General features: G+C 32.2%; 2 protein-coding genes across 2 annotated transcripts in view; both read right to left on the bottom strand.

Annotated features, from left to right (window-relative positions):
* LOC140443256 (zinc finger SWIM domain-containing protein 5-like) overlaps positions 1–26,483 on the bottom strand; it is a 418,589-nt gene that overhangs the window by 26,701 nt on the left and 365,405 nt on the right. The window contains exons 4-7 of the mRNA XM_072534399.1: positions 5,695–5,987; positions 3,838–4,140; positions 3,542–3,741; positions 539–750 (exon numbers count right to left, since the gene is read on the bottom strand). Coding sequence (XP_072390500.1) covers positions 539–750; positions 3,542–3,741; positions 3,838–4,140; positions 5,695–5,987 — 1,008 coding nt within the window. The remainder of the gene's footprint in view (positions 1–538; positions 751–3,541; positions 3,742–3,837; positions 4,141–5,694; positions 5,988–26,483) is intronic.
* Positions 9,638–18,681, bottom strand: Blm (Bloom syndrome helicase). Its single transcript, XM_072534398.1, has 6 exons — positions 17,022–18,681; positions 16,006–16,576; positions 14,963–15,185; positions 14,689–14,906; positions 13,341–13,533; positions 9,638–11,488 (listed from the first exon to the last, which is right to left on the bottom strand). Exons 1-6 carry the CDS (start codon positions 18,478–18,480, stop codon positions 10,262–10,264), a joined length of 3,891 nt encoding a protein of 1,296 aa, XP_072390499.1. The 5' UTR covers positions 18,481–18,681; the 3' UTR covers positions 9,638–10,261.

The following is a 26,483-nucleotide window of genomic DNA, read 5'->3' as shown; positions in this document are numbered from 1 at the left end:
CGACCTGAAAGAAATGCGTCAAAAGTTTGAGGCTTCACTACATTTAAAGGACGCCAAGTGCGTGGCAGGTTACAGAAACTGGTGACCAAAACGTCCAACTCGTAACGTCTATTATTCACCGAGAATTGAAGGTTACACTTAAATAATTTATAGACCTATATTTCTTTGTTCCACCAATTATCTCTGTACAATGTTATTTCCTGCGTACTTCTTTTCAGTACATTCTGCTACTTCTTTCCTATATCTTTCGTTTTTGTAATATTTAGATCCCATTTAATCTTATTTTCGTCTTTCATATTTATTTACAGCATGTAACTGAATACTCAAAAGATCTAATTGACTCTTGTCCATGATAATCTTGCAATTCTTTTAATTTTCGTCGTTTAATTTTCTTTGCGTTTAGAGCTACAAAGACTTTATTTCACATCAAAACCATTAAAAATCATAGAAAATGCATTCGTTCTTCACTTAAATAAAATATATCTTACCAATGTTACATGTTCAAAGAAAAAAAATTATATAACCCTAAACAACTTACCGTGCCACAAGGGCTGTCCTTGTGAGTTAAAGCTACCGGAACTGGAAGTATCAGGAACATGAGAGCAATAGGTATCACTGGATAATATATTTTTGAGGTGCATATTGTCCCAAGACATCCCAACGGCATCCAATGCTCTATGAAAGATCGATCTAGGCAAAGTGGGCGTCTGAGATTTTGAGTTGCCAGCTAGACGTAAACGTTTACCGTTTCTGAAACAAAAATATTATATTTTAAAAACATTTTTACCAATTTTTAACCACAATTTATTACTTTTTTTCTTTTAAAAACAAACATATTGTACACTGTAGCATTTGCAAATTCTTTGGTGTATATTGAAATACCCTCGTATTTGCTAAAACACCAAGAATATTTTTAGTGTATTTCATTTCCTATTGGTACGTATTAAAACACCGAATTCTTTCAATTCATCTTAGCGTCACTGAGGTCGAAAATAAACCATTTTAAATAAACCATAATTTTATTATTTCACAGATGTGTATTTTCTCGGCATTCTTTGATCGTTAAACCGCTCGATACTGCGTTTTCAAATAAATATTTTGCGTTCTCGTTCCCGTCTAAGTGTTTTGTCTATTGGCTCCGTGCGTGACTGACGCGACACCTACCGCCTTCATCTGACAGTTTTGGACCTACCAATTTTCAGGTTAAACATATGACATTAATGACATATGTTTGACATTGTTAAATACAGGCGAAATTGACAATTATTAATAATTAACTTTTTAATTATATTTTTTCAGTTTATGTACAAAATAAATGTAGTATTAAAAACTGGGTTTCTCAAAATTCATCATAATATATCTTTTTAAGCCCAAACGGAAAAGAAAAGTTAAAAATCTAGTACTGGCAAATCAAGTTTTTCACGTGAAAGAGCATATAATTAAAAACAGTAATAGTAAAAGTTATGATATAAAAGCTAAAGTCATCAGGCACTCTGCAGTTAGCTTGAAGCTTTATAAAATATCATTTAAGGTAAATTATTTTAATATTTCAATTGCATAAAAATGAGGTTGCGTGATATTTCCTTTTTCATATTAATAGCACGGATCCATCTTTTTCTTTTCTCTAATTTATATGTAATCTTTGGGAACCTATAAAAACTACACTTACTATTTTTGCTATTATTAGCACAACTAAATACGCAAAGTGTATTTGCACACATTTTTGATAAAATTTATGCGTAAAAAGATAAGTGTCCAATTTTGTCATATTTCGCCGCTACGCACGCTGGCATCGTTTCAAGGTACCCCTACCATGGTCACGCACGGAGCGAATACCAAGTTGAGAAGCGAATGATTTTTAAGAATTAACTCATTCTCGCTTAGGTCGCTGCCAGAGGCAGTTGATTTCAATGCGAGTCCAAATTTTTCATCAAATTTGTAATGTCCTTTTGTTCTTCGTCTTACGTTATGGAAAATAAGTTTAGTGGCAGTTAATTGTTCCTTTAATAGTTACAGTTTTTGTGTTCCAGTGCCCCAATTTCCAATCTCAATGTTGTCTTGTCCTATCACAGTGGAGATGAATTTGTTCGAGTGGTACAGAGTTTGAGTTCCAGTAAAGTCTAGTTTCTACCCCCAGAATTTTTGTGTAAAACCCCAGTGCAATCCAGGTAACTTTTTTGTGTTAAAATTTAAAGTAAAGATAGACATTTTTTTTTTTTAATAATAATAATTTGCTTTCATAACAAAAAGAATTTGTAATAATTAATATTGTACTGTCTAATCATATTTGACATTAGTTTACTTTGTTTTTTTTTAAAGAAGATTAACCTACATGCACTAAAAATTTTTTGTAAGTTTTGTAGCATCTCTCACTTGTAAACAGAGTTTGTAAACGAATAGGTCATATGTAAGTTTTTCTTTTTTATTATTTTGGTATAAATGCTTGTAACTATTTATATCGTAAGTATTTTTGTATTGTCTATTTTTGAAACTGTTTGTAGTGAGACAACAAATAAATGTTTAATGTGTTTCCTAAACCATTTTGTTTATTTCTCTTAGTTAACCTAAACCCCTTTTTTGAGTTTCATTTAAAAAGATATATTTTTCATTTCTAATAATTATTTCAATAGTTACAACTAGTTGTTGTAATCGTTATAATTTGGCACCTCGAAGCGGCGTTCATTTTAAATTGCTAGAGGTCTCTGTTGTTTCATTTGTCCATTTGACCAGGAGATTAATGTAAGTACCCATTTGTTTCATTTATTTGTAGCTGCCCCACTCCAATCTCATTGTGACATTCACTTATCTACGACCCAGCTCTCCAAATAAACCCTGAGTGCCGTTCGCATAAGTTTCGTTTATTTTGCTTGCCCTATCTCGGCCCCAATAGTTTCTGTCCCCAACTTTCAACTCCCATAATAATACCCTATGTGGTAGGCAAAATATTACGTTACAATAACTGAATTTTAAAACGAAGATGTAACATTTATAGTAGCTCAACAATTATTATCAGACAATAAATGCTTGGGACAAATCACAGAACTAAGTAATCTGACTGAGAACTAATGAATCTTCTGCACCAAAAAAAACCTTTTGTGTTTAAAACAAGAGGTTACATAGGTCTTGTTCATTCAAAAAATAGATTTAGTTTTTATTCCATATGAAAGGATACTACTTCTAAAATCTAGAATATTCACATCATATTTGAAGTAAACTACAGCAATATGACCGGAGCTATAGAGATTTGAATACCGCCCGGTCGGTACGTGGACTCTCAGTTTAAAAACTTCAAACGCGTTTTTCTCAAAACTTTGTTTTCTGTGAGGATTTCTCGAGGTCGAATAGACCGATTTTGCTATAGTACTATAAAAATGAACTGTGCAGTTTCAGCAAAATCGGTCCTTTACTTCGGGAATCGTTCGTAAATTGTAGATATTCAGCTTGTATTTGAAAATAATTTGTTGTACACAAACGTTTTCTACAACATAATTTTCTATAATAATAAAATTTAAAAGAATATGTCAATAACAAAAGTAAATACCTGTGAGTATATGAATTAGCATCTTCTTCATCGTCGTCTTCCGAACTATCTGAAGAATCATATATTGCACGATTTCTATCTCGTTCTCTCTCTCGGTCACGATCTCTCCTTTCTCGCCTATCTCTTTCTCTATCCGCATATCTATCTCGATCTCTATATCTCTCGTCATATCTGTCACGATCACGATCTCTCGTGGAATACTAAAATAAATAAAACATATATATTATGAGAAAAATGCAGACATACATAATATTATTGACTTCTTTGAATTTTTCTTTCTAAATCAAGTAACTTACAGATTCTCTAGATCCTTGCTGCTGCAACCTGAAATCGGGATCTTCTGGTGGACAAACGTCGATTACTGCCCATTTCTCTAATAGTTGCTTCCAATGTTGTTTTTCTTGAAAGGTGCAATTTGGATTCAGTACAATGCACACCCATAAAGAGCCTAATTGATCCCACAGCTGCCTACACTTATCAGTCATTGGTGTGCCTTGGTTGCGCCACATCTGCAGTCTAGGATCGGAAAGAAACTGCTCAGTGATGAGGGTCAACATTCTGGCACCGTTTGAATCCTGGGCTCTTAGCATTTCTCTAACCTATAAAATACATACTTTTATTTTATAATTAACAACAAAACATTTTAAAAATGAAACAGGTAAAGTACGCAGACAATGCAAATAAGTTTACTGAAAACCATGAAATAATCAAGAAGTGGACATAAAAATTGATAATATATCAAACAATCTGATTGGCGATTAGTGGGATCGAAATAAGTGATTGAGCTCCTCAAATTGATAGTGGGCTCCTCTTAAGGCCGGTTTTCACGCTACATCTTATTGTACGTTTTGTTGGATAAGACAAATTATATATATTAAAACGTGGCATGTAAACAGCAAAACGTACATCTTGTCGAATCGAAATGAAATCCAAGGTCAGATCGCAGAAATGATGGGAGAAGCATAGTTTTGCGAGAACTGGACAAGATAAAACGTTACGTGAAAATACATGTTCAGACAAGTCGTCCGATCTTGACTCAGTTGAGAACTAGCTCCACTGCAGTTCGCTTCATTTTTCCCAAAAAAAGTCTAATAATGTCAGATTTGCGGCAATGCATCCACGATTTTCTCGGAGAATTTATTAAATTGTATAAAAGTTTATAATTAGTTCTGTTTTAAAACCAAGTAGATTGCATTACAGGTTTCAGGAATTATTTGGCTTAACGCTGGTTTAGATATTATGGTTGTGAACTCCAAGTCCTTGAGGCTGCGTCCTGTTGCAAGATATCTGAGAGTTGCTGTGTGTCTTTCATGGGGTGTAATGACTTTTCTCATGCAGGTGTCTTGTTTCAATATGTATGATGTTACCAAATCTAGCAATTGACAAGAGGCTGAGGTGTCCATTCGCAAATAATTGCGCCAGTCATCTGGTTCGCCTCTTTTAGTAACGAGACGTGGGAATACTATCTTCTTTTTAGAAGCCCACTCTCCTGACTATCTTGTCTTTTCCCTCTTCGTCCCCTTTTTCCTCCGTCGTAGTATCGTTATAGTTGAAAAGATAAATGAAAGCAGCCGTGTTTCCTCTATAATAAAAAAAAATCACTAAACAAACTTCACACAACTCAAGACTCTGAATTAGAAATGAGAATGAAAACGGAACGGAAAACGTAGTGTGTATACACTGGACAAAACGTACATTTTGTCGTATGTTTTATATGACCCACAAAACGTATAAGAAAACGTAGCGTGAAAACCGGCCGTTAGAGGGAAGCAACGATATCATTTGACCCAAGAGTGAAGAAGTACGAGCCAATAACGAATAAGATACTGAATATTAGTATAAGTAAATGAATAAGGCAAGGTTGTGTATTCTCAACACTGTTTAAATCTTCATTAAAAATTGTTTTTAAGAAAGCCTTATAAAACCTTTCTAAAGGAATAAAAAATAATGGAGATTAAATTTCTAATATAAGATATGCTGATGACAATATCCTACTAATTGATACAGAACACGAACTTACGGAAAGTTATAGACCAACTTAATGATGCCTTGAGTTTGGATTGAAGATCAACGATCTTTGGAAAGCGCAACATGGAAAATCATTTAGGTTAACCTAGCGAGAACCCATTGCTACAACCTGTAAAGACTCTTACCTTCGAAAACAATGAATTTAACTGCTTGTTCGCGTTGTAGTAGGCCCCTTGAGACAGGTAACTTTTCACCTGTTCACATACTTGCTCCTCGTCCAAATGCCATGAATGTTCGTCGTCAGCGGAGGCCCCCGCCGTAGGGTCGGGGGCCCCCGGAATTTGGTTGATTTCCGATCGCTGTTGGAGGATTTCGTCGGCAAGTTTCTGAGCGGTAGGGAGTACCTCTGTGTGGTGTTCTGAGATCAGGTACTGGACGAACTTTTGAAGCTGCTGCCTGTCCATTTGTAGGAGAGTTTCTGTAAAATATTATTATGTGTCAAAAAAGTGAATTGATCAGTAAAAAAAAAGTAGTAGTGAAAGGAAAATTGGAAAAATAGAACTAGAACTAGAATCTATATTTTTTTATTAGTAAAGCTAGATCGTTCACAGTGAAGTGAATGCGATTCGACTTGCTTAGCTACCTAACTGACCGCTCTTTATGTAGAATTAAAAAAATGTTAAATTCATCAAAAAGTATGTTAATTCATGAACATTAATTTTCACTACTACTTTTTCAATCTTCCTTTATATGTTTTAGTATCTCACAACTCTGGCGATTATGTAACTCCCACGACATGATAAAAAATAAAAGCATTAATTTCCAGCTGTTCAGCAGCTACTTTTATGGTAAACATTTATGCGTTTAAATGAGTACTTGGGCACTCCAAAGCTTATGGGATATTATAACATCGAATAATTCTACAATAACATTCAACCTTAGAAATAACGATACCTTTTAACTAAAATTCATTCTATTGGATTTCTCTTATCGGCATGATAAAATTATTTAAAATTAAAATACCGTTAGCACATATTGTAACTCATAATTAAAGAAATTTGCTGTTTAACTTACTTGATATTGGAAATGACATCTGAATTTCATATACCTAAATATCCCCCATAAATAAAGTATCTTTCAAGGCATATCGTGTTAGTTTTCTCCTCTTTAAACATTTATTTTCTCCACCATTACTATTATCATTAAATAAATAATTTATGTTCAATATTTCAATTCAGAAATATTGCAATTTTTCAACGCGCTAAAATTTTAAGTTAAAATCTCACAATCTGACGGATTTCAAGCTTCTTCTTGTTTGACTATGGCTACACCTGGCCGTTGATTTCGTACACCCTTTCAAATACAGGGCTTTGAATATGTTACGATTTTCATTTAAGTTTGGTTAAAACTTTTTAAATATCCCGTATAACACAAACAACCTTATATTCTTATAAGGAGGAAGTGAAGCGAATTTTAAAATAAAATGCATAGTAATTTTTGTTGGAAATAAGCCACGATTTCACTTTATTTATAATAAGTTTATTTTCATGTTTCCATTTCGGAAAATTTTTCCTTAACACATTCGCTGCTGACTTTTTTCGAGAGGTGTTACCCAGGAGCGGCAATAACTTTTTCTAAAATACCATTGTAATTGATATTAGAATATTATATATAATAATATTAAATTAATTAAATAAAGTGTATATTTATTTATTGAGTGATTTGAATCTTTGAGTCCGATGGGAGTCATGCGCACCTGGCTAAGAATTTCTAGTGTATCGCTGACTGGCTCCGATCGACATAACGCAAATTAGAACGTTTTCTGAAAAAATAATTACATAACGGATTTTAGAAAAAATAAGTTTATTTATTCTATAAAATACAGAAAGATTCACATATTGATTTGATTTTGATTCACATATGAGCAATTTCAAAGCATTTAACACAAAATCCGGGTTGGTCAGGAAAATTTTCGCAGTGATAGGTTGTCTTTCTAATTTTGTTTTCGGAGCATATTTTACAACGCTTTCTCTTTGTTCATCCCTTATTAACCATAGAAATTTTTGAAATACTATGTCTGGATGCAGGAATATTTCTTGTTTTTCACAGTTTGAAGAGCCCGGCATACTTTCCGCCATTTTGAATCACGAAACTACCACAGCAAAGAACTGGTAAAATTGTTTGACACTTTAGGTCCTCACTCACACCCTTACAAACATTAACTAACGTCGACGTCGTACAAGTAAAATATACCGTCCCAAAAATCAACGGGTTATTGTCCCCGATCGGAGTCATGCGCACCTAGCAAAGGACCACTTTGACTCCGATCGGAGTCATACGTAGCGAAAGTGTTAAGATATACTGTAGGATCACTAAAAGGAAAATTTTACTGTCATCATTGCAGGAAGTTGTCTTTTTAAAGACAAATCCATGCAATGATTTTTCTGACGAGTATTCTTAAGTTAAAGATGATTTCATGTAATCGAATAATCATTATCATCTTAGTGCTACAGCCCTTAGAGGGCCTCGACCTTCTCAAGCTTTCTACGCCATTCTATTCTGTCCCTCGCTTGCATTTTCCAGTTGCCGACTCCGATCTTCTCGGCATCTTGTGTTACCCCGTCCATCCACCTCAGCTTTGGTCTACCCCGTCTTCTCATTCCCACGGGTTGCGCTGTTAGAATCTTTATTATCATGTTTGACTCAGGGGCCCGGGTTACATGTCCTGCCCACTGCAGGATGTAATCGAATAAACTCGATAAAAAAGCAAGTTGGTATTGGCCACCGTTATCTGATACACTCCGTATGAAAAGTTTTTATGGAAAAAATACTAATCGACGTGTTCGACCGTTTTTTCGAATACTCCCTCATTTATTTATTAGCTAATTTATTTCATTTGGCTGACACACAGTGTATATATCTATGAATTATCAATATGAATGAGTCAGATAAAACTAAATTATTAGAACTTTTTACCAGGTAACAAAATTTGTTTAAAAAAAAATCGGTAAGATAGTTTCGAAACAAATTCAGATTTCTGCTTTAATCTGGAGCCTTCTAAAAATTGCAAGACATGGCCAGACGATGATAAAGATATTAAAAAGAGACATGGGGAATCTAAAATTTGCATTCCACGACATGTCTATTCATCTAGGCAGAAATCCTAACGAATTTGTTTCTCGTACTCATACAGAGTAGATCCGAATAAAATGAAAAAGACAGAAAAGATTTGATTTCACGTTCAAAGCGTCTATGTATCTATTGATACGTATTTCGACTTAAAAAGTCTCATCAGAATAGTTATTCATAGCCGTTCTAGGCTTTTCATTTTTTTTCATTTCAAAATTTGTTTAATTTATTAATGTTTTTTATTTGGGGACGATTTCCGAAGTGGAAATCGAAACGTCAGGTAATTTGGGGACGATTTCCAAAAAAAGGAAATTGTGGCTTATTCCCAATGTAAATTGGATGCCACACAAAAATGGCTTCAGAATAAAAATACAAGGTTTTCATTAAAAAAACATCTTTGATGCAGTACATTGATATGAAAAACCCTGTATATTTATGACTAATTTTAAAATCTGAAACGTATAGCTTTATTTTTGTAAATAACTTTCTTTGGTGTCTTTTATAATCCAGATGTAGCGAACTGTGTCATAAAAGTTGATTCCTCCTGTGTTAGGTTAGGTTAAGTGTATATATTTTTCAAACTAAGTGTAACATAACCCCCTTTGCTATTAAAAAAAAATCTGAACGAATATACCATCATATATTAGAAAAAGTTTCAAAATCGACGTGTTCGATCGATTTTGTTTTATCGTTAAAATAAATGAGTTGACAGAGTGTGGGTAAATTTGTTTATTACCAAAAAACACCTTTTTTGCAAAAATAATTTGTTTATTCACTTTTCCTAATAGTTTTAACATTCAAGAATCTATTGCTCTTTGTTAAATAACTGTAGAAGCATAATGTAGGTAGCAATAACCAACAAGTGTTTAAACTTTTGATATCTACTATGACTTAGATAGATATTAATACCTGTAATAAATTTTCCTGTGAAATATATATTTTTCTAGACTGGGTTAAAGTGCTGTAGAGCCAAAAGGTAAGGTATAGAAAACGAAAAAGTAGGAAAAATTGTTTATTTTTTAAATAATACAGAATAATAAATAAAAATATTTACAAAAAAATAAAGGACAAATATAAATATACCAACATGATTTCACTATTAACATTAACACAAAACGACTACAACCAGAAAGTAGGCATTTTGTAACACCACATATATTATCAGAATTGTCGATTTAAAAAATACTTTCAATAGGTAATACAATTCAATGATTTTTAATAAAAAAGTGATGAAAGCATTTATTCAGTACTTAGTCGAAAGAAATTCCCATATATCTGGAGAAGTAATAAAAGATCATTGAAAGTAATTGTAATACCTTAGATTTTTAAGCACAGCATATTCAGACCATACCTATGTACCAAAAATGTTGAAAGTGATATAACGATATAAAGTTCTAGCCTCTCATCTCTCTTTCAATATTTCAAAACTCCTGTTCACACAGATTAAATCCAATGCTATCGACTTGAGCTTCAACGTGGATATTATACAGTAGATCAAGAGGTGGATATTGTACAGTAGATCAAGATGTGAATATTGTACAGTTGTTTTTTTACTTGTTATCTCTTGATATGATAATTAAATATACATAGTCAAAATATTTAAACTATATTGTCTACTTATTTTCATTTGAAATGTACAGGCATCAATCCTATACCACCACCACTTTTACCAGCCTTTCCTTTACCCCAAGAACCCTTCTTGGAACCTGTTGACCTCTTTCGTGGACTTCTTGGCTTTCGTCTTTTCCATGTACCTTTCGCCCTTTTTCCAGTCCATTTATTACCCCCCGTCCACTTTCTCTTTGTTCCTCGTGAAGATGAAGATTGTGAGTCACACCAGTCATTCTCATTATCTACAGATGAGGAAGTTTCTGTCAATTTCGAAGCTGTTACCAAAGCATCTACTGCTTGGCTGAATTTTTTGGTTATCTTTAAAAAATTTTCACCACACTTCTTATAATTGGCAGCTGTTACATGCTGGATTTTTAAGAATTCTTCTTTGGTTCTTGGCAGAACATCAGACATCGTTTTTATAGCTGTAAGATTCATAATCGACGACAAAGTTAGATTTCTCTCTAAGGCCATCTTGCGGCATTCCTCCAAAAGAGCTTCGTGACACTCTACTTTTAGTTTGTTTATTTTTACTTTGTTATACTTGGCATACACAGTGTTTCTGGTTTGATTGGTAGCCACAGGAAGCATTTTGGGTAAAGCAGGTGAATCTTGAATGTCAGAAGGCCCAGGTGAATCATCAATGTCCACTGGTTCGATTTTTTCTTCTGTATTTATCTTCGTAACAGACTTTTTATTTACTGGAATTGTTATTTTAAAGTTTGAACTATGGAGCACATCAAACTTCTTTCCAACTTTTATGTAAACAACCGGAAACTCTCCATTACAAGTAACGTTATCTTCTAGGACATTACCCAATACTAATTTTTTCAAAATTCTATGTATGTCTGGTTTATTCAACGAAGAACCGGCACCATAAAGTCGATGCTTATCGTGTCCCATCTGCAAAATCTTCTTTAATTTGGAACCTTTATATACATCAACAACATGTAACATTGTCACATTGCTCCGTGCACAGAGATCTTTAGTTAAAGTACCTAATTCTTTTGCCTCTTTTGTAACTTCGACACTATTATATGATTCGAAATTTTCACAATTATCACATGTTGTGGCTTTATTTCTAATACAAAGTTGGCGATTAAAATTTTCTCCGAGATGTATTAACTGCAAATAACGACGACAATCGACTACATTTTCTGCAAAGGAAACCATTTGTTTGAGGTTGTTGTTGTGGCCTTCTCGAGCTTTAGCACTCGAACTTCTTTCCCTACCCATGATCTGAAATCAATAAATAATTACTTTAACATAGTTATTTTTTATTTTAGTAAATTTAATTTTATTGTATTATATATAAAAATATCCAAAAGTAAACAAAAAGAGCAGAGTCAATTTTCCTTCAAGACACTAAACAGAAAAAGTATACCACCATCCATCTTTAAATGAATTCAATCCATGCTCAGTACTACTGATAGTGATAATGATCATTTAACAAAGCTCAAAGAGAAGGATTTCATGCTCTAGGTTATGCAGATGATTTAGTTACAATAGTTAAGGAAAATAGCAAAATGCAATAATGTAGTTGCAAAAAGTGCAAAAACTCATTTGTTTATACAGTTACAAATGGAATGTGATCATACTCCACTGCACCTTAGAGGTAATGGTGTAACTTCCTCATATGCACATGCAAGTGAGGAGTATCACTCTATAGAGGTGGGCATTTAGAGATTTTAAGGATTAGAATAATGAAGTCCAAACAGCAGAATGACAGAAACCACTGATTGCAGAATGAGCAATTTCCAAATGTATAAATAACATTGAGAAATCTTTCTGAGATCTAATTACTTCTTTATAAGCGTAAATATCTTTAACAAGTATTCCAATTCCACCTCCTTGTTAGACTCACTCTGCATTGTAACCAATTAAGTTAAAATATGTCTCTTCATGAAGCTCTAGCCAGTTTTAGCAATAATCACTAAATCGGAATAGATTGTTTTTAACAGAATTTCAAAATTACAGTATACTAAAAGAATTCTTTTAAGATTAGTATTTTAATAAAGAGTTATCATTTATAATTCTAAAATAATTACACACTGTGAAGATTTAAGTAAACTTTTTAATGGAATCCTCATTATTGATATAAATGGCACAATCACTTCAACTTATTTTGAAGTATATTCTACCATTTTTGGTCCAAAGGTGCTTTATTTCATAAGTATATACACTATGCTGAATGACTGCCTAGTTAAAATAGACAAATGTGCCATTTTCTTGATGCCAAAACAGAATTCCTCAGGGTAACATTAGATAGTTTATCAACAATAACTGAGTCCTGTTTTGTTGACCTGGTTCAGCAATATTGGCATCATTAAACTTTCATTAAAGATGAATAATTACTTCCACAACATGTTTTGAAATATCATTATGATCTAATATATTGATGACACTTATCTAATGAACAGTAATATGATTAAATTTCTTCTTCTTCTTCTTCCTACTTTATAAATAGGCAAAATGGCTGTTTTACTTCGGTTTTTAGCCTCAATTGACGTTGTCTGACCATCTTTTCCTCGGTCGTCCCAATGATCTTCTTCCATTTGGCGATTTGTCTCTTGCTGTTTGTACTATTCTATTTTCTGTCATTCTTTCGATGTGTTGATTCCATTCCACTTTTCTTCTTTTGGTCCACGAGTTTATTTCCTCTATACCACCTCTCGCTTGTATTTCCTCACTTCTTACTCTGTCTCTTAGAGTTTAGTTTGTTATTTTTCGTAAGACTTTCTGATTTCGTATGACTTATGATTAAATTTGATATTAAAATTATTAGTTAATGAAATACAAGAAATGAACAATCAACCGAAAACAGAAACTTTAACAAATATGTAGAATGACTGAAATACAATACCAAATTCAAGTACAATCCTTTTGGAAAATACAACTGTGGCATCTTTTCCGTCACTATATATAAAATTCTAGATCATATCAAGACAAAAGCAGAGAAAAATTAATAATTTCTGAATGAGCCATGGGAAGAACTACAAGAAATCTGCAAAAGTAAAAAATGACAGCCAAGATTATGTGATACTCTACATAGTTATGTTTTAAGCTTTTTTTACTAACAAAATCATCTTACCCTTTGTAATCTTATAACATCAGCGTAGCTGTAAAACAGATAAGAATATGATAAATCACCATCTCTGCCAGCTCTCCCAGATTCTTGATAAAAAGCTTCAACAGATTTTGGAATTGAATTATGTATTACAAACCTTACATCAGGTTTGTCAATGCCCATTCCGAATGCAATTGTGGCAACAATAACAAAAAACCTAAAAACAAATTGACTGAAATATTTTTATTTTTCTATTCATACATCAATTTCTGTATTGTCCCATAAAACAAGAATTATTACTGTTCTTTGAATCTTTAAATGATTCTACTGCTATTAGAATTTACAGTTAATAGCATCTTTTGTGGTGAAATAGAAAACAAAACAGAAAATCAAAAACAGTTTTTTTGAATTAGTATCTCTATGTAATTGTCTATCTTTTACATATGTATTTGACACTGGCACCCAGTACTATGTTGAATATTCTGGAAAGAAAAGGTCTCACAAGATCTAAAAATTATTCAGTATTTCGAAGAACAAGAAATAGCAACAGTATAGTATGAAAATAACCAAAAAAAAAAGCTATACCAATTAAATGTGGAGTCATACAAGGTTGTATACTAAGCTCCATGTTTCTTAACATATACTTACTAAGAAATAGTATTCCAAAAAACACTCAAATGCACAGAAGATGGCATATTGCTAAATGATTTTAAGCTATGCTGATTACACAATTATAAATGCAGACAGTTTAGTTCAAATTAATCATTTTTGTAAAATGCTACTAGTCCACAGTTTTGCATGGGGTTGAAACAGGAATGTTACAATGTAGTAGAATGAATTAAAGAAATGTATGTATCTCAACAAATGTTGCAAATAACTTTGATTTTCCATATTACCATCTTGGAAATTTCAGATAACAAACATGAGCCGATTGAAATTGTTAAAAATTAGAAAACTGCATATCTTGGTCATGTAATTAGACAATACAGATACTACTTCCTTTAAGTTTAATGGTAAAGATGGATCATGAGCAAGGACAGTGTTCCTCTAGCTTAAGACAGGACTAGATAGGCTTGGGATCAAATGATTTGCTGAGGAAGACCAAAGTCAGAGAAGCATTTGCCCAAACTGTTGCTGACCTTTGATATAGAAGGCACTTGAAGAAGAAGATTATACTGAATATGATGGCTGTGTAACAATTGGTAAATAAAAACTGCACTACACTTTCTACTGAATGTTACACAATATGTTCAACGCAAGATGTACTAATAGAAACAATGTAGTCACAAAAGAACTTAAGAAGAGAGGGGCTTTATTACTTTTGTGAGTCATTTAAATTATTTAAAGTATATTTAGGTTTAACTATAAATACCTGTCTTGCATCCATTCTCTTTGAATTGCTGAACGGATCTTATCACTCATTCCTGCATGATAAGGTCTTGTTTTGATACCAGCTGCATTTAAAGTGTCTGCTAAAGTTTCACAGTCATTTCTAGCTAAACAATAAATAATTCCAGATTTTTTTAAAAACTTTTTTTTGATCAAATTGACTATTTCCTCACTGGCAAATTTTTTCTTCTTCTCTATAACCTTCAAACAAAATAATAAAAGTCAATATTTCTTTCTTATATTTTTCTCTAACTTACCTGATATTTAATATTTGGTCTATTAAAACTCATAATGAATCTCTTAACATTTTTTAGCTTTAAAATGTTGATAACATCAGTCTCAACCATTTTGGTAGCAGTAGCTGTAAGGCACATTATTGGAACATTTTTAAATTCATCTTTAAGGAATGACAACTCTTTGTAGTCAGGCCGAAAGTCATGACCCCATTGAGACAAACAATGAGCTTCATCAATAACAAACCTAAAATGATTAGTAAATCAGAGAAAGGTACAAAAAAGACAGGCTTTTAGCATATACATGATAGTTTTCATGTGAAAGTGAAAAGTTTATATTATTGTCTATTTCATCATTCTTTTGGTTTATTATGTGGATGATGTCTAGTCAATATTGCCCTTAAGCTGTTTATCTTCTTCCTTCTCAATATGTAGACATACAACCATATCATCCACACTTCTATTACTCTATGTTTCAATCAACCTTATGATTTTTTTCTTAATTACTAATTTTTTATTTTTCTATCACTCATACCTTACTTTTGGTAGCATGTCAACTGGTCACATATTGTTGGTGTCTGAATAAAAGGCTATTTTCATTATATTTTGCTAAAACCTTTCTCTTGTGGCATCCTCTAAACATGATCCCTTCAAAATTGCTTGCCTGTTATAATTTATTACCATATCCTGTATTTCCTGTTTTTTTCAATATTATGGATTCTAATTTTTATTCCTAAGAATTGCTCTCATAATAATTCTTAACATAGTCATTTTTTTTTGAGATTTCTTTGGTCTCTTGCTGTAAAATTATGCCTGAATTAAATGTGGTAATATTAATCATTTTTCAATCTGTAAAGAATGAAAAGCATAGCAGTTCCAAACTTGGTGTATTAATGGTGTACCTAATGAATTACTCACTCCGAAAACCAATTAGTAGTAGTATCCTAAATTCTCATTGGGCTGACGAAATAACAGTTGACAATTATAGAGAATTTTGTTTAAAATGAGCAAAATTTATGTATATAATTAAATTTAAAGCATATTATTAAATGTCTTTTCTGACTTACCTAGCTAACTTCCCTCTTTGATACAAAGCCTTCAACATATCACTCACTTGTCTAGAAGCCATTATTTTTTCTGGTGTAAGATACAACAATTTTATGAGTGGTTCTCTACAGTGCAACTTGGTCATAATTCGACCTGTTTCTTCAATACCAACATCTTGACAAAGATGAGCAGCTGCAATATCAAGACCGTTCATTTTATCCACCTGATCTCCAATCAAAGCTCTTAGAGGTGAAATAATTATTGATACTCCTTCACTTAGTACAGCAGGCAGCTGGTAACACAGACTTTTTCCTCCACCAGTTGGCATAAGAACAAAACAATCATGTCTGTCAAGGGTTGCATTAATTATCTCACGCTGTTGTGGTCTGAATGTCTGAAGACCAAATTTTTGGTGCAGAACTTCCTCCATGACATCTGAGAAGTGATATCGTTTATCAAATTCAGAAAGGTTGTCATTTCTATCTTTAAAACTTATTTGAGATGAAAAAGGCTCTTCACCAAAATCATCTTCCTCCCAGTTGATTGCAGAAACTTCTTCTTTATAGCTGTCATGAGTTACTGATGGAGTTTCTATAAGGAAATATGTCAATAAAACACAATGAACATTTATTCTATTTCATATATGGTAAAGTTCCATTACTTTGGCAGTATTACTGCAAATTTTTCACAAATATGTATATTATCACAATTACAAATAGAACCAAAAAATTAAAATCCATTCTCCATTAACAATATGAACAGGAGGTGTGATTATATCTTCCTGATTATTTTACAAACTGTCAGCTAAACTGCTAATAATAAATCCTTTTTTCTAAAACAGTATTTTTCTATATACATATATGTATGTATACCAAAAATTTTCTGTGCCAAACTTGTTAGTATTAACTGATATAACAGCATGTTAGGATTTTAAGCAAAAAACAAATCCAATAAATAGTTTTATATTGAATATGCTAATACAAATATATTTTCAAGGATAAATGGAACATTACCAACATTAAATGTAAATTCTTACCTGTAAAATCTTCCTCATTTTGAGGAAAATCATCATTCCAATCTATTGCACTTAAATCAATTTGATCATCTGATTTTTTACTTGACCCACCAAAGAGTTTTTCAAATGTTTCATCATCCAAGTAATCACCTTCTGCGGCACATAAAGCCTGGCTAATAATATCATTATCATCATCCAAATAATGAGTATTATTTGTTTTCTCAATGTTTTCTGTTGGAATCTTGGTGTTTTGAATAACTGGAGAACATTCTGCAGAACTAATGGAAATTATACTGTTATTTTTACACTTTTTATTTGTGCTCACAGCTAATAAACTAGGACTTATAGGAGAATCAGAAGATAAAGCTTTTTTAAATTGGAATTTTTTCCGCCTTACCACAGGAGAATCTGTTGATGAGCTAGGGCTATTAAAACTACACTTATTGACATTTTCAGTAACTTCATCAATAGTTTCTAAATGTTGATCTAGTAATTTGGGTTTTGTACTCCCATTCACTTCACTGTTACTTTTCTGCAATTTAATCTCTAGGTTTTTTTCTTTCTTTGGGCTTTCTTTTCTGTTAAGAGAATCTTTTCGTTCTAGCTTCTGTGCTGTTTTTGTAGAGAATTCCTCACCAAAAAGTGATTCAAAAGCAGCAACATTCACGTCACTGTTACTTTTCTGCAATTTAATCTCTATGTTTTCTTTCTTTGGGCATTCTTTACTGCTATGAGAATCTTTTCGTTCTAGCTTCTGTACTGTTTTTGTAGGGACTTCCTCACCAAAAAGGGATTCAAAAGCAGCAACAGTATTCTTTATTGGTTTTTTCTTGAAATTAAATTTTTCTGGATCTCTGAAACTCTTGGATGTTTTCATATTGATTTTCTCTTGACATATTTTCTGTGTTGGTGTTTCAAAATCTTCTGAAGAATTTCTGCGTACATGTTTAAAACTAAATTTTGACTGAGAGAGTGGTGTGGAAGTTGTAGTTACAGTTTTCTCTTGTACTGTGTTAGCTTTACTTTGGCTTGTGAATTGTAATATTGTAGTTTGTGAATTCGAGATTTTTTTCACAGATTTTGTAGTTTGTGTGGAAGACTTCTGACTGTTAGTAGCAGAATTTGTTCTCTGACTTGTACTGACATTTGATAAACGTTTTAAATTGAGATTTGGCTTACTAAAGTTATTAGCGGCAGATTTGCAATTCGATTTTTCATTCTTGCTGGAATTATGTGTTGTGGATTTTATCGAAGATTCATTCCTGGTGGGAGTATCTTTAAAGATAGCCTCCAATTCATCTTCTAATGAGTCATGTGTAACGTTTTCATTTTTCTTGGACGGCGAGAAAAAATGCGACACTGTTTCTGATGCAGCAGATTTGTTATCACTCCTTTCAACTTTTTTAAAATTAAACTTTCCCACTTTAGTCAAAGGTTTGTTCTTAAATGCATCGAAAAAGTCCTCTGTATTATGTGCCATAGATATTTAACAGTCACAGACACTTCATGAACATACATTGGGTTACAAATTATATAGTTAATTTTACTAATTGGAGATTAACTATTTCACGTACGATTAAAACAGTATTTCTACTTTAACAACAAAGAACAGTTCTATACACTTCACTAACATCAAACGACCACCATTTTCTATACTCAATTGTCAATGTCAAGTCAACTGAACTGCAACGAAACTTCTCGTATGCGGTGGCCTTTTACTCGTTTACTAAGCCAGCCATATCGTAGCTCCCTGCATTTAAGTTAGGTATCATTAATTTGAGATATTGTGATATCATCTACTCTACAATTTTATTTTGGTATGTATTATTATAGATAAAATTATATTTAATTTAAATAAAAAATATATGAATCACCTTACCTGTTTCATAGGAATTTTTCTCATAGGTGCTATGATTATAAAAACAAAAGGTCACACAATGTATCATACCTTTACATATAAAATAGTTTACGCCACATAAAATTTTCTTATTTAGACTTATTATTTTTTTTTTTTTTCGAAGTAGGTATACAACTTTATCGTTCAAAAAGCGGCCTATGCTTTTCATAGATGAAACATAATAATATTGTTTTTATCCACTATTTCGACTCGTATTTAAAATCTTGGAGTAATCTTCCAATCAAGAACTTTTGCAACATATTTCCAAAGGATAAAGGCTTATAATTCTTACTGCTGGCAAAGAAAATAACTTTATTTCGAATGCTTATTTAAGATTTCAAACAAAACATAGAAGTGATTATCATGGTGCAATAAACTTATTATTTAAAAATGGCTACAAGAAAAACTGGTTCGGAGTTTGCCATTAAGATCAGTTTTAGTTATAGACAATGCACCATATACAACGTAAAATTTCATAAATGCTCTAATATAAGTTCACGAAAACATGACATGAATGGCTGACTAAAAATAATATTCTTTTTTACGACGCAATGTTAAAAGGCCAATTGTATGATTTAATAAAACTAGCGAAACCAAAATTTCAAAATTTTGCCATTGATAAAATACCCGAAGATAAAGCTCATGTAGGAATGCGACTTCCCTCCGATCATCCTGATTTAAACCCTATTCAAACCGTCTGAGCTGCAATGGAACATTATGTAGCCGACAGAAATGTTGACTATACGTTAAAAACAGTGGAACAATTAGAAAGACTAGCCGTAATTTTTTTGCTTTTCTATATTTAGAATTTCATTTCTAATAAATAAAATTGATAATTCCTTAAATAATATATTTCGTGTAGTAACCTTGCGGTATACCGTAATATACATAAATACATGTCAACTTATTATTTTATATAATATATTTTTTTTAACAACTCGAGAACGACATAAATTAAATAAATTTAAATACAACTAAATAAAATTAAGTAACATTACATAAAAATTAATAAAAAGAAATAAAATAATTAAGTAAAATCAAGTAAAATTAAATAAAATTAAATACAATTACATAAGATTAAACAAAATAAAATTAAATTAAATAAAATAAAAAAATAAATAAAATTAAATTAAATTATATAAAATTAAATACAATTATAAAAAATTATGATAATTAAATAAAATTAAATAAAATTAAGCAAAATTAAGTAAAATAAGGAATAATTAACTAAAATTATAAACAATATAAAACAAAAAAGTATAAAAAGGTAAGAATTAGATAAAATTAAATCAAGTTAGACAGAATTACGTAAAATTAAATAACAATTAAATAAAATTAAGTAAAATTAAATAAAATTAAGTAAAAGCTATACCTGTAAAAACGCTGCTATAACATGTTTGCTTCATTTCCGATGTAAAATCCCATAAGAAGCTAAGGTTTATTCTGTTCATTTTTTGAGCGTTTTGTGGTGGGTGTAGAATAGTTCAAGGGATCGTAACGTATGATACATCACTGGAAAGAAGAGGGGGTAGCGAATATGTTGAGACAGAAAAAACACACATTGCTGCATTGCTAAGAGGACATTACACCGTATCTCCTTTGTTATTGGTCCTATTGGAGCATATGATGCGTTAAATGAAAGAGAAGGATATAACGAATATATTAAAATAGAAAAAAACAGACAAGGCGACTCCCAAAAGGGCACTACACAGTGTCTTCATAATGAACGTATAGTTTCACACGCGATATCATAGGGCACTATGGGTAAAAATAGTTTAAGTAAAAGACATATTTTGATTTATTGACTTAAAGAACGCCTCTAGCTGAGTACAAAATAAACAACTGAACGAATCCTAACATGCGACATAACAAATGAAAGGGGAGGAAATAACGAATGTATTAAGTAAGAAGAAATAAACAAGGCGACTAAAATTCTGATTTATTGACTTAAAGAAGGCCTCTGATTGAATACAAAATAAACAACTGATCGAGTCCTAACATGCGACATAGCAAATGAAAGGGGATGATATAAAGAATATATTCAGATAGAAAAACAGACAAGGCGACTACCAAAAGGGTACTACACAAAATCTTTATTAATAATGAACGTATAGCGGCATACGAGATATCACAGGGTACTATGAATACAAATAGAATTACTATAAGACAAATTTTGATTTATTGACTTAAAGAAGACCTTTGGTTGAATACAAAATAAACAACTGATCGAATCTTAACATGCGACATAGCAAATGGGGAAAAAAGAGGAAGATATAAAGAATGTATTAAGTAAGAAAAAACAAACAAGGCAACTACCAAAAGGGTACTAAACAGTATCTTCATTAATAATGAACGTATAGCGATATACGAGATATCATAGGGTACTATAAATACAAATAGAATTACTGTAAGACAAATTTTGATTTATTGACTTAAATCCTCAGGTTGAATACAAAATAAACAACTGATCGAATTCTAACATGCGACATAGCAGATAAAAGGGGAAGATATAAAGAATATATTCAGATAGAAAAAATAAACAAAGAGACTACCAAAAGGGCACTATATATAGTCTTCGTTATTGATGAACGTATAGTGATTACGACATATCACATGATACTATAGATGCTAATAAACATATTTGCTTTATATATAAAGCATAAGGTACATATAAGGTAAATTTGCTTTATTGACCTGAAAAAGGCCTTTGACTGATTACAATATAAACAACTAGCGTAATACTAGCATGTGACACATCAAATCGAACGACGTGAGACGTATATTACATATAATGTATATAGCGTGCCATCAATATATATGTATATACAGGGTATAGTAAAAAAACATATCAGGTCAGAAGTGCACCAGATCATACTTTATATTTACTTGGATTATATGCAAAAAGTTACTAGTTCAGTAATAAGCAGACATAAAATTTCGTATAGTAATAGATAATATGTAAAGATACATATAGTAATAATGTAGCCCTTTAGTCCATAAGAGCCCATACTGAACCAAAAACGTGAGACGGAGTATAGTTTGTTTGTCATGATTTTTTACTTTATATTTTGGTGGAAAAATATTGTGGGTCCTGGATATTCCTCTTTTTTTTTTTCGCCGTGACTTTGCTACTCCGCTGTATATGGAGTTATTTATCCATTCTTAGATACGCAGATGACACAATACTCCTTGGACAGATCTTGGTTGATCGCATTACCCAATTCTGCGAAAGGTATGGAATGGCACTGAATACAAATAAAACAAAAATCATGGCGGTAAGCAAGAACAAGATTTAGGAAGACAGTGTTTATGCTAAAGGAAAACTTTTAGGCAGGGTGCACGGATATCAGTACTTAGGTTGCGAACTAAATGAAGAATGGGATAGAAGTACGGAAATAAAACAGCGTATTGAGATAGCTAGAAGTGCTTTTAATAAGATGAAAGCAATATTGTGCAATGGAACACTTAACACCGAAATTAGAACTTGAGTATTGAGATGCTACGTGTTCTCTGTCCTGTTGTATGAAGTTGAGGCCTGAACAATTACAGAGGCGACAGAGAAAAAACTCATTAACTTTGAAATGTGGTGTTATCGAAGAATGTGGAAAATATCTTGGACACAACACATCACAAATGCCGAAACGCTACGAAGAATGAAAAAAGGTAAAGAAATACTCAATACTATAAAGGAAAGAAAAATGAGCTGCTTTGGTCACATACTAAGAAACGAGAAATACGAATTGATGCGGCTGGTCATACAAGGGAAGGTGGAAGGCAAAAGAGGACCGGGGAGAAGACACACGTCCTAGCTGATGAATCTGAGGCAATGGAGTGGGAAAACGTCAATAGAACTTTTCAGAACTGCTGCAGATAGAGTCAAATGGGCCATGATGATCGCCAATGTCCTTAGGGATGGGGCACGTTAAGAAGAAGATCCATTCTTGCATTACCACTGCATTTTTATTTGTTTTTCTAGAAAACTTCAAGACTATTATTTTAAATAATCTGTTACTTAAGTACTTATAATACTTCCAAATACTACTCTCACACAATTAAGTTTTGTATAGTTGCATTGACGTAACAAAACACTATCAGTCATTTCCTGTAAGGCCTCGTTGTAATCGCAGAATGTTCCCAGATATCGATCCGATTAGCGGACGGCCGAATTAACATCTTTCGCCGAATAAGGGTGTTGTAGATTGTTGTAGCCTGTAAAGTCCTGTTCCGTCATATCTGCTTTAATGAAATACGCGGATAGGCGCCCGACTTTTGTTGCGTTTGGGTTGACAGAATAACTTTTAGAATAAATAAAGGGTGCGAAATATAAAACACAATAAACTTCAACCCGTATCAAATAATTGGACCATACTTATAAGGACAGAAGATAATAACAGGGAGAAATAATATTGTAAAGATGATACTTTATATTTTCCTTGATAATTTAAGTATATCCGACGTGAAATAAACTTGTAAGTTTTATTGCACAACAGTAAGGGACGAAGTAATAACAAAATAAGTGCAACAGTAGCGACCGAAGTCAGTGCCTATGGTACTGGCTTATCAAGCAACAAGTCAGGATAGAAACATTTAAAAAATGCTATTTTGAAGTTTTTCACTTTTTGCTGATAGTCGAAAAAAGTGAAAATTTACCGTTTTTTGACATTAATTTGCTAATAACTAGGGTAGAGACTCCGATTATGGCCACTATACCAGTTATGGCCACCTGATATATTTATCTCTATTATTAAACTCTATTTAGGTAATATTCATTCCTTTAGGGTATTACAGTAATCTACAAACATATTTACTTTAAATACCTAATACTAGGAGGCGCTGATAGTTCTACAAAAATATGTGACTTTTGACATTTACTGTAAAACTTCATAACTGTTGATTTGTTAAGAAATTTGGTAAGCAAATACTTTTTTATATCTAATTTTATTTAATGCATCCGATATTTGTTTTTAATAATAAATAGGCACGAGGCGCGATTATATGTTATATTTTTAATATTTAGCAAAATAACCTAATAATATTAACCTCCAACGCTTATAATCTCGGTGGCCATAAACGGGGAAAGATATATTTTGTTTTCCAATTTATGGCCATGGCATGGCCGTAAGTGGATTTGTAGAAATCTAGTTATGGCCATATTATGTGTGAATGACAAAATGATTATCGGACTAGTATGCCATAACTAAGTAGTACCTATAGGTAATTTTATTCTACTTCTTTTCAGAAGTATGGCTCCAATTTAAAAAAAAAAAGATTTTTACATTCACCTTCGAAGGTCAAGCAAGCCCTTAATGCTGTTACCAATGGCATGTCTGTAGTTAGAGCTAGCAAGTATTTCAAGTACCCCGAACAACTCTTCGCAATAAACTGTCTGGGAAGTGCTCAATTGACGGTTCATGTCACTGTGGAACAGAGTCGATCTGAGGAAAAGAAAATGAAAAGTTACTGGTTGATTGGATACTGAACTGCGCAAGTGAAAAAGCTTGGCGATCAATCTAATATGAAAACTCCATTTACTAATAATAAACCAGGTAAAAAATGGTTTTATTTTTTTTTAAACAGACACACGATACTTTCTACTAAACACACCGAATATGTAAATAAATCTAGAGGTTTCATCACTGAAGAAAAATTAAGAAAGTGGTTTTCAGAGGTAATAATTTTATTAGAAAATGATGCTGAAATATTAAAGTTTCCCGAACGAGTATTTAACATGGATGAGACATGTTTTTTCCTGGCACCCAAAGGAGGACTTATCATTGGACCTCGAGGGCAAGACACTGAATCCACAAATTCTGACAAAGAAAACGTCACCACTTTGTTTGCAATAAATGTACTAGAACAATTTGCTCCACCACTCACTCATAAATAGGCACGAATTCCAGCGTCATTGGTTGCAGCCGCACCAACTAATTGAGGTATTGACAAAACAGAAAATGGCTGGAAGACTTCAGAGAGTTTTTTCGAGTATATCGTTAACGTTTTTCTCCCTTTTTTTTAAAGAAAAATCTATATCTTTTCCGGTTATAATATTCGTAGATGGTTATCGTTCTTATCTTACTCTAGAGCTAAGTCGATTCTGTCGTGAAAATAAGCTCATACTCATCGTACTTTATCCTAATTCCACACACATTTTACAGCCACTTGATGTGGCAGTTTTTGGTCTCTTAAAGAAGATGTGGCAAAAAACTGTTAGAAAATGGCGTATTAATAACGATGGGAAGGAAATTACCAAAAGTTGATGTTCCAAAGATTTTGTCAGGATTGATAAATGAGCCAACCATGACACGTAATATAACTTCGGGATTTATGACTTGTGGTTTAAATCCATTCGATGCAAATAAAGTAGATTATTCAAAAATTATTCAGAGACAAACTGTAACGTCAAACAATTCTATTACTGAGGAAGTAAGACATCACCTTCGATTCATTGAAGCTCAAATAGAACCATCGACTCTAGCACAAGTCAAAGATGCAAAAACTAAAAATTATGATTGGGATGGAAACGTTGAAGCAACAATGTTGTATCACTTCTGGTTACTATTAGCTAATAAGGTTGATGAATCCAAAGATAATCCTACAAATGGTTTTCGTGTCACTCCAATAATATTGCAAAGTTCGTCACCTGCAGTCACCAATCTCGAATGAACCCTTAACACCTCAACACCCTTAACACCCGAAGCAAACACTTTCGAACAAAATTCTTTATCAAATATAGTGGAAGATTCAATATGCTACAATAATTCACCTCATCATGAGATTGATGTCCATCCCTGAACATCAAATATCATTGAGATACCCAAGAAAAATTTAGCATCCATATTTAATGACATTGTTCTATGGCCAAGTCAAACACCTACACCTGAAAAAAAAAAGAGTACACTCCAAGTGTCACAACATCTGACAAATGAGTGCTTTATCATGAATTAAAAGAACAAGCAACACTAGAAGAGCTAAAATTAAAAGAACAGCGGAAAAGAGAACGAGAACTAAAAAAGGACGAACAAAACAATAAGACTAAAAGTAAAAACAAGAAAAAAATTGTGGTGTCTAGCTCAGAAGAAGAAGAAGTAGAATGGATGCAAAGTGGAAGTAGAAGTTTGGATGAAAGTAAGTTAAATTTTAAAATTATGCACACTGACATATATGTCATCAACAAAATTGATATTTTTAGTAAACTACCAGATCCACATTATGGATTCAAGACGGATTATTCAAGACGGAAGGATATTGAAGATAGTTTTTCCAACTAAGGTGGATATACACGAGAAAAAATCATGTTTCATACCTATTAAAAAAAAAATAATGACTTTATTTTGTATTAAGCTAATAATTAAAAAAATAAAACAAAGATGCAATAAACGGTTATATTGTTCTTTTTTTTATATATATGATTAACTTCTTATGCTAGTATTGCCATATATGGCAAACCTTTTAATTTTGTTTTTAATATTTTTTTCTTAAAATGGTTTATATTTAGCAGGTTAAAACTTTGAAGGTTGATTGATAAGACTTGTTTAGTGTTTTATTCATTACAATGAAAGAAATTGTTTATGGTGGCCATAACCGGA

The sequence above is a fragment of the Diabrotica undecimpunctata genome, chromosome 6 (genome assembly GCF_040954645.1).
Source record: "Diabrotica undecimpunctata isolate CICGRU chromosome 6, icDiaUnde3, whole genome shotgun sequence".
Taxonomy (NCBI): domain Eukaryota; kingdom Metazoa; phylum Arthropoda; class Insecta; order Coleoptera; family Chrysomelidae; genus Diabrotica; species Diabrotica undecimpunctata.
Note: the sequence above shows the minus strand (reverse complement) of the source record. Positions and strands in the feature narration are given on the sequence as shown.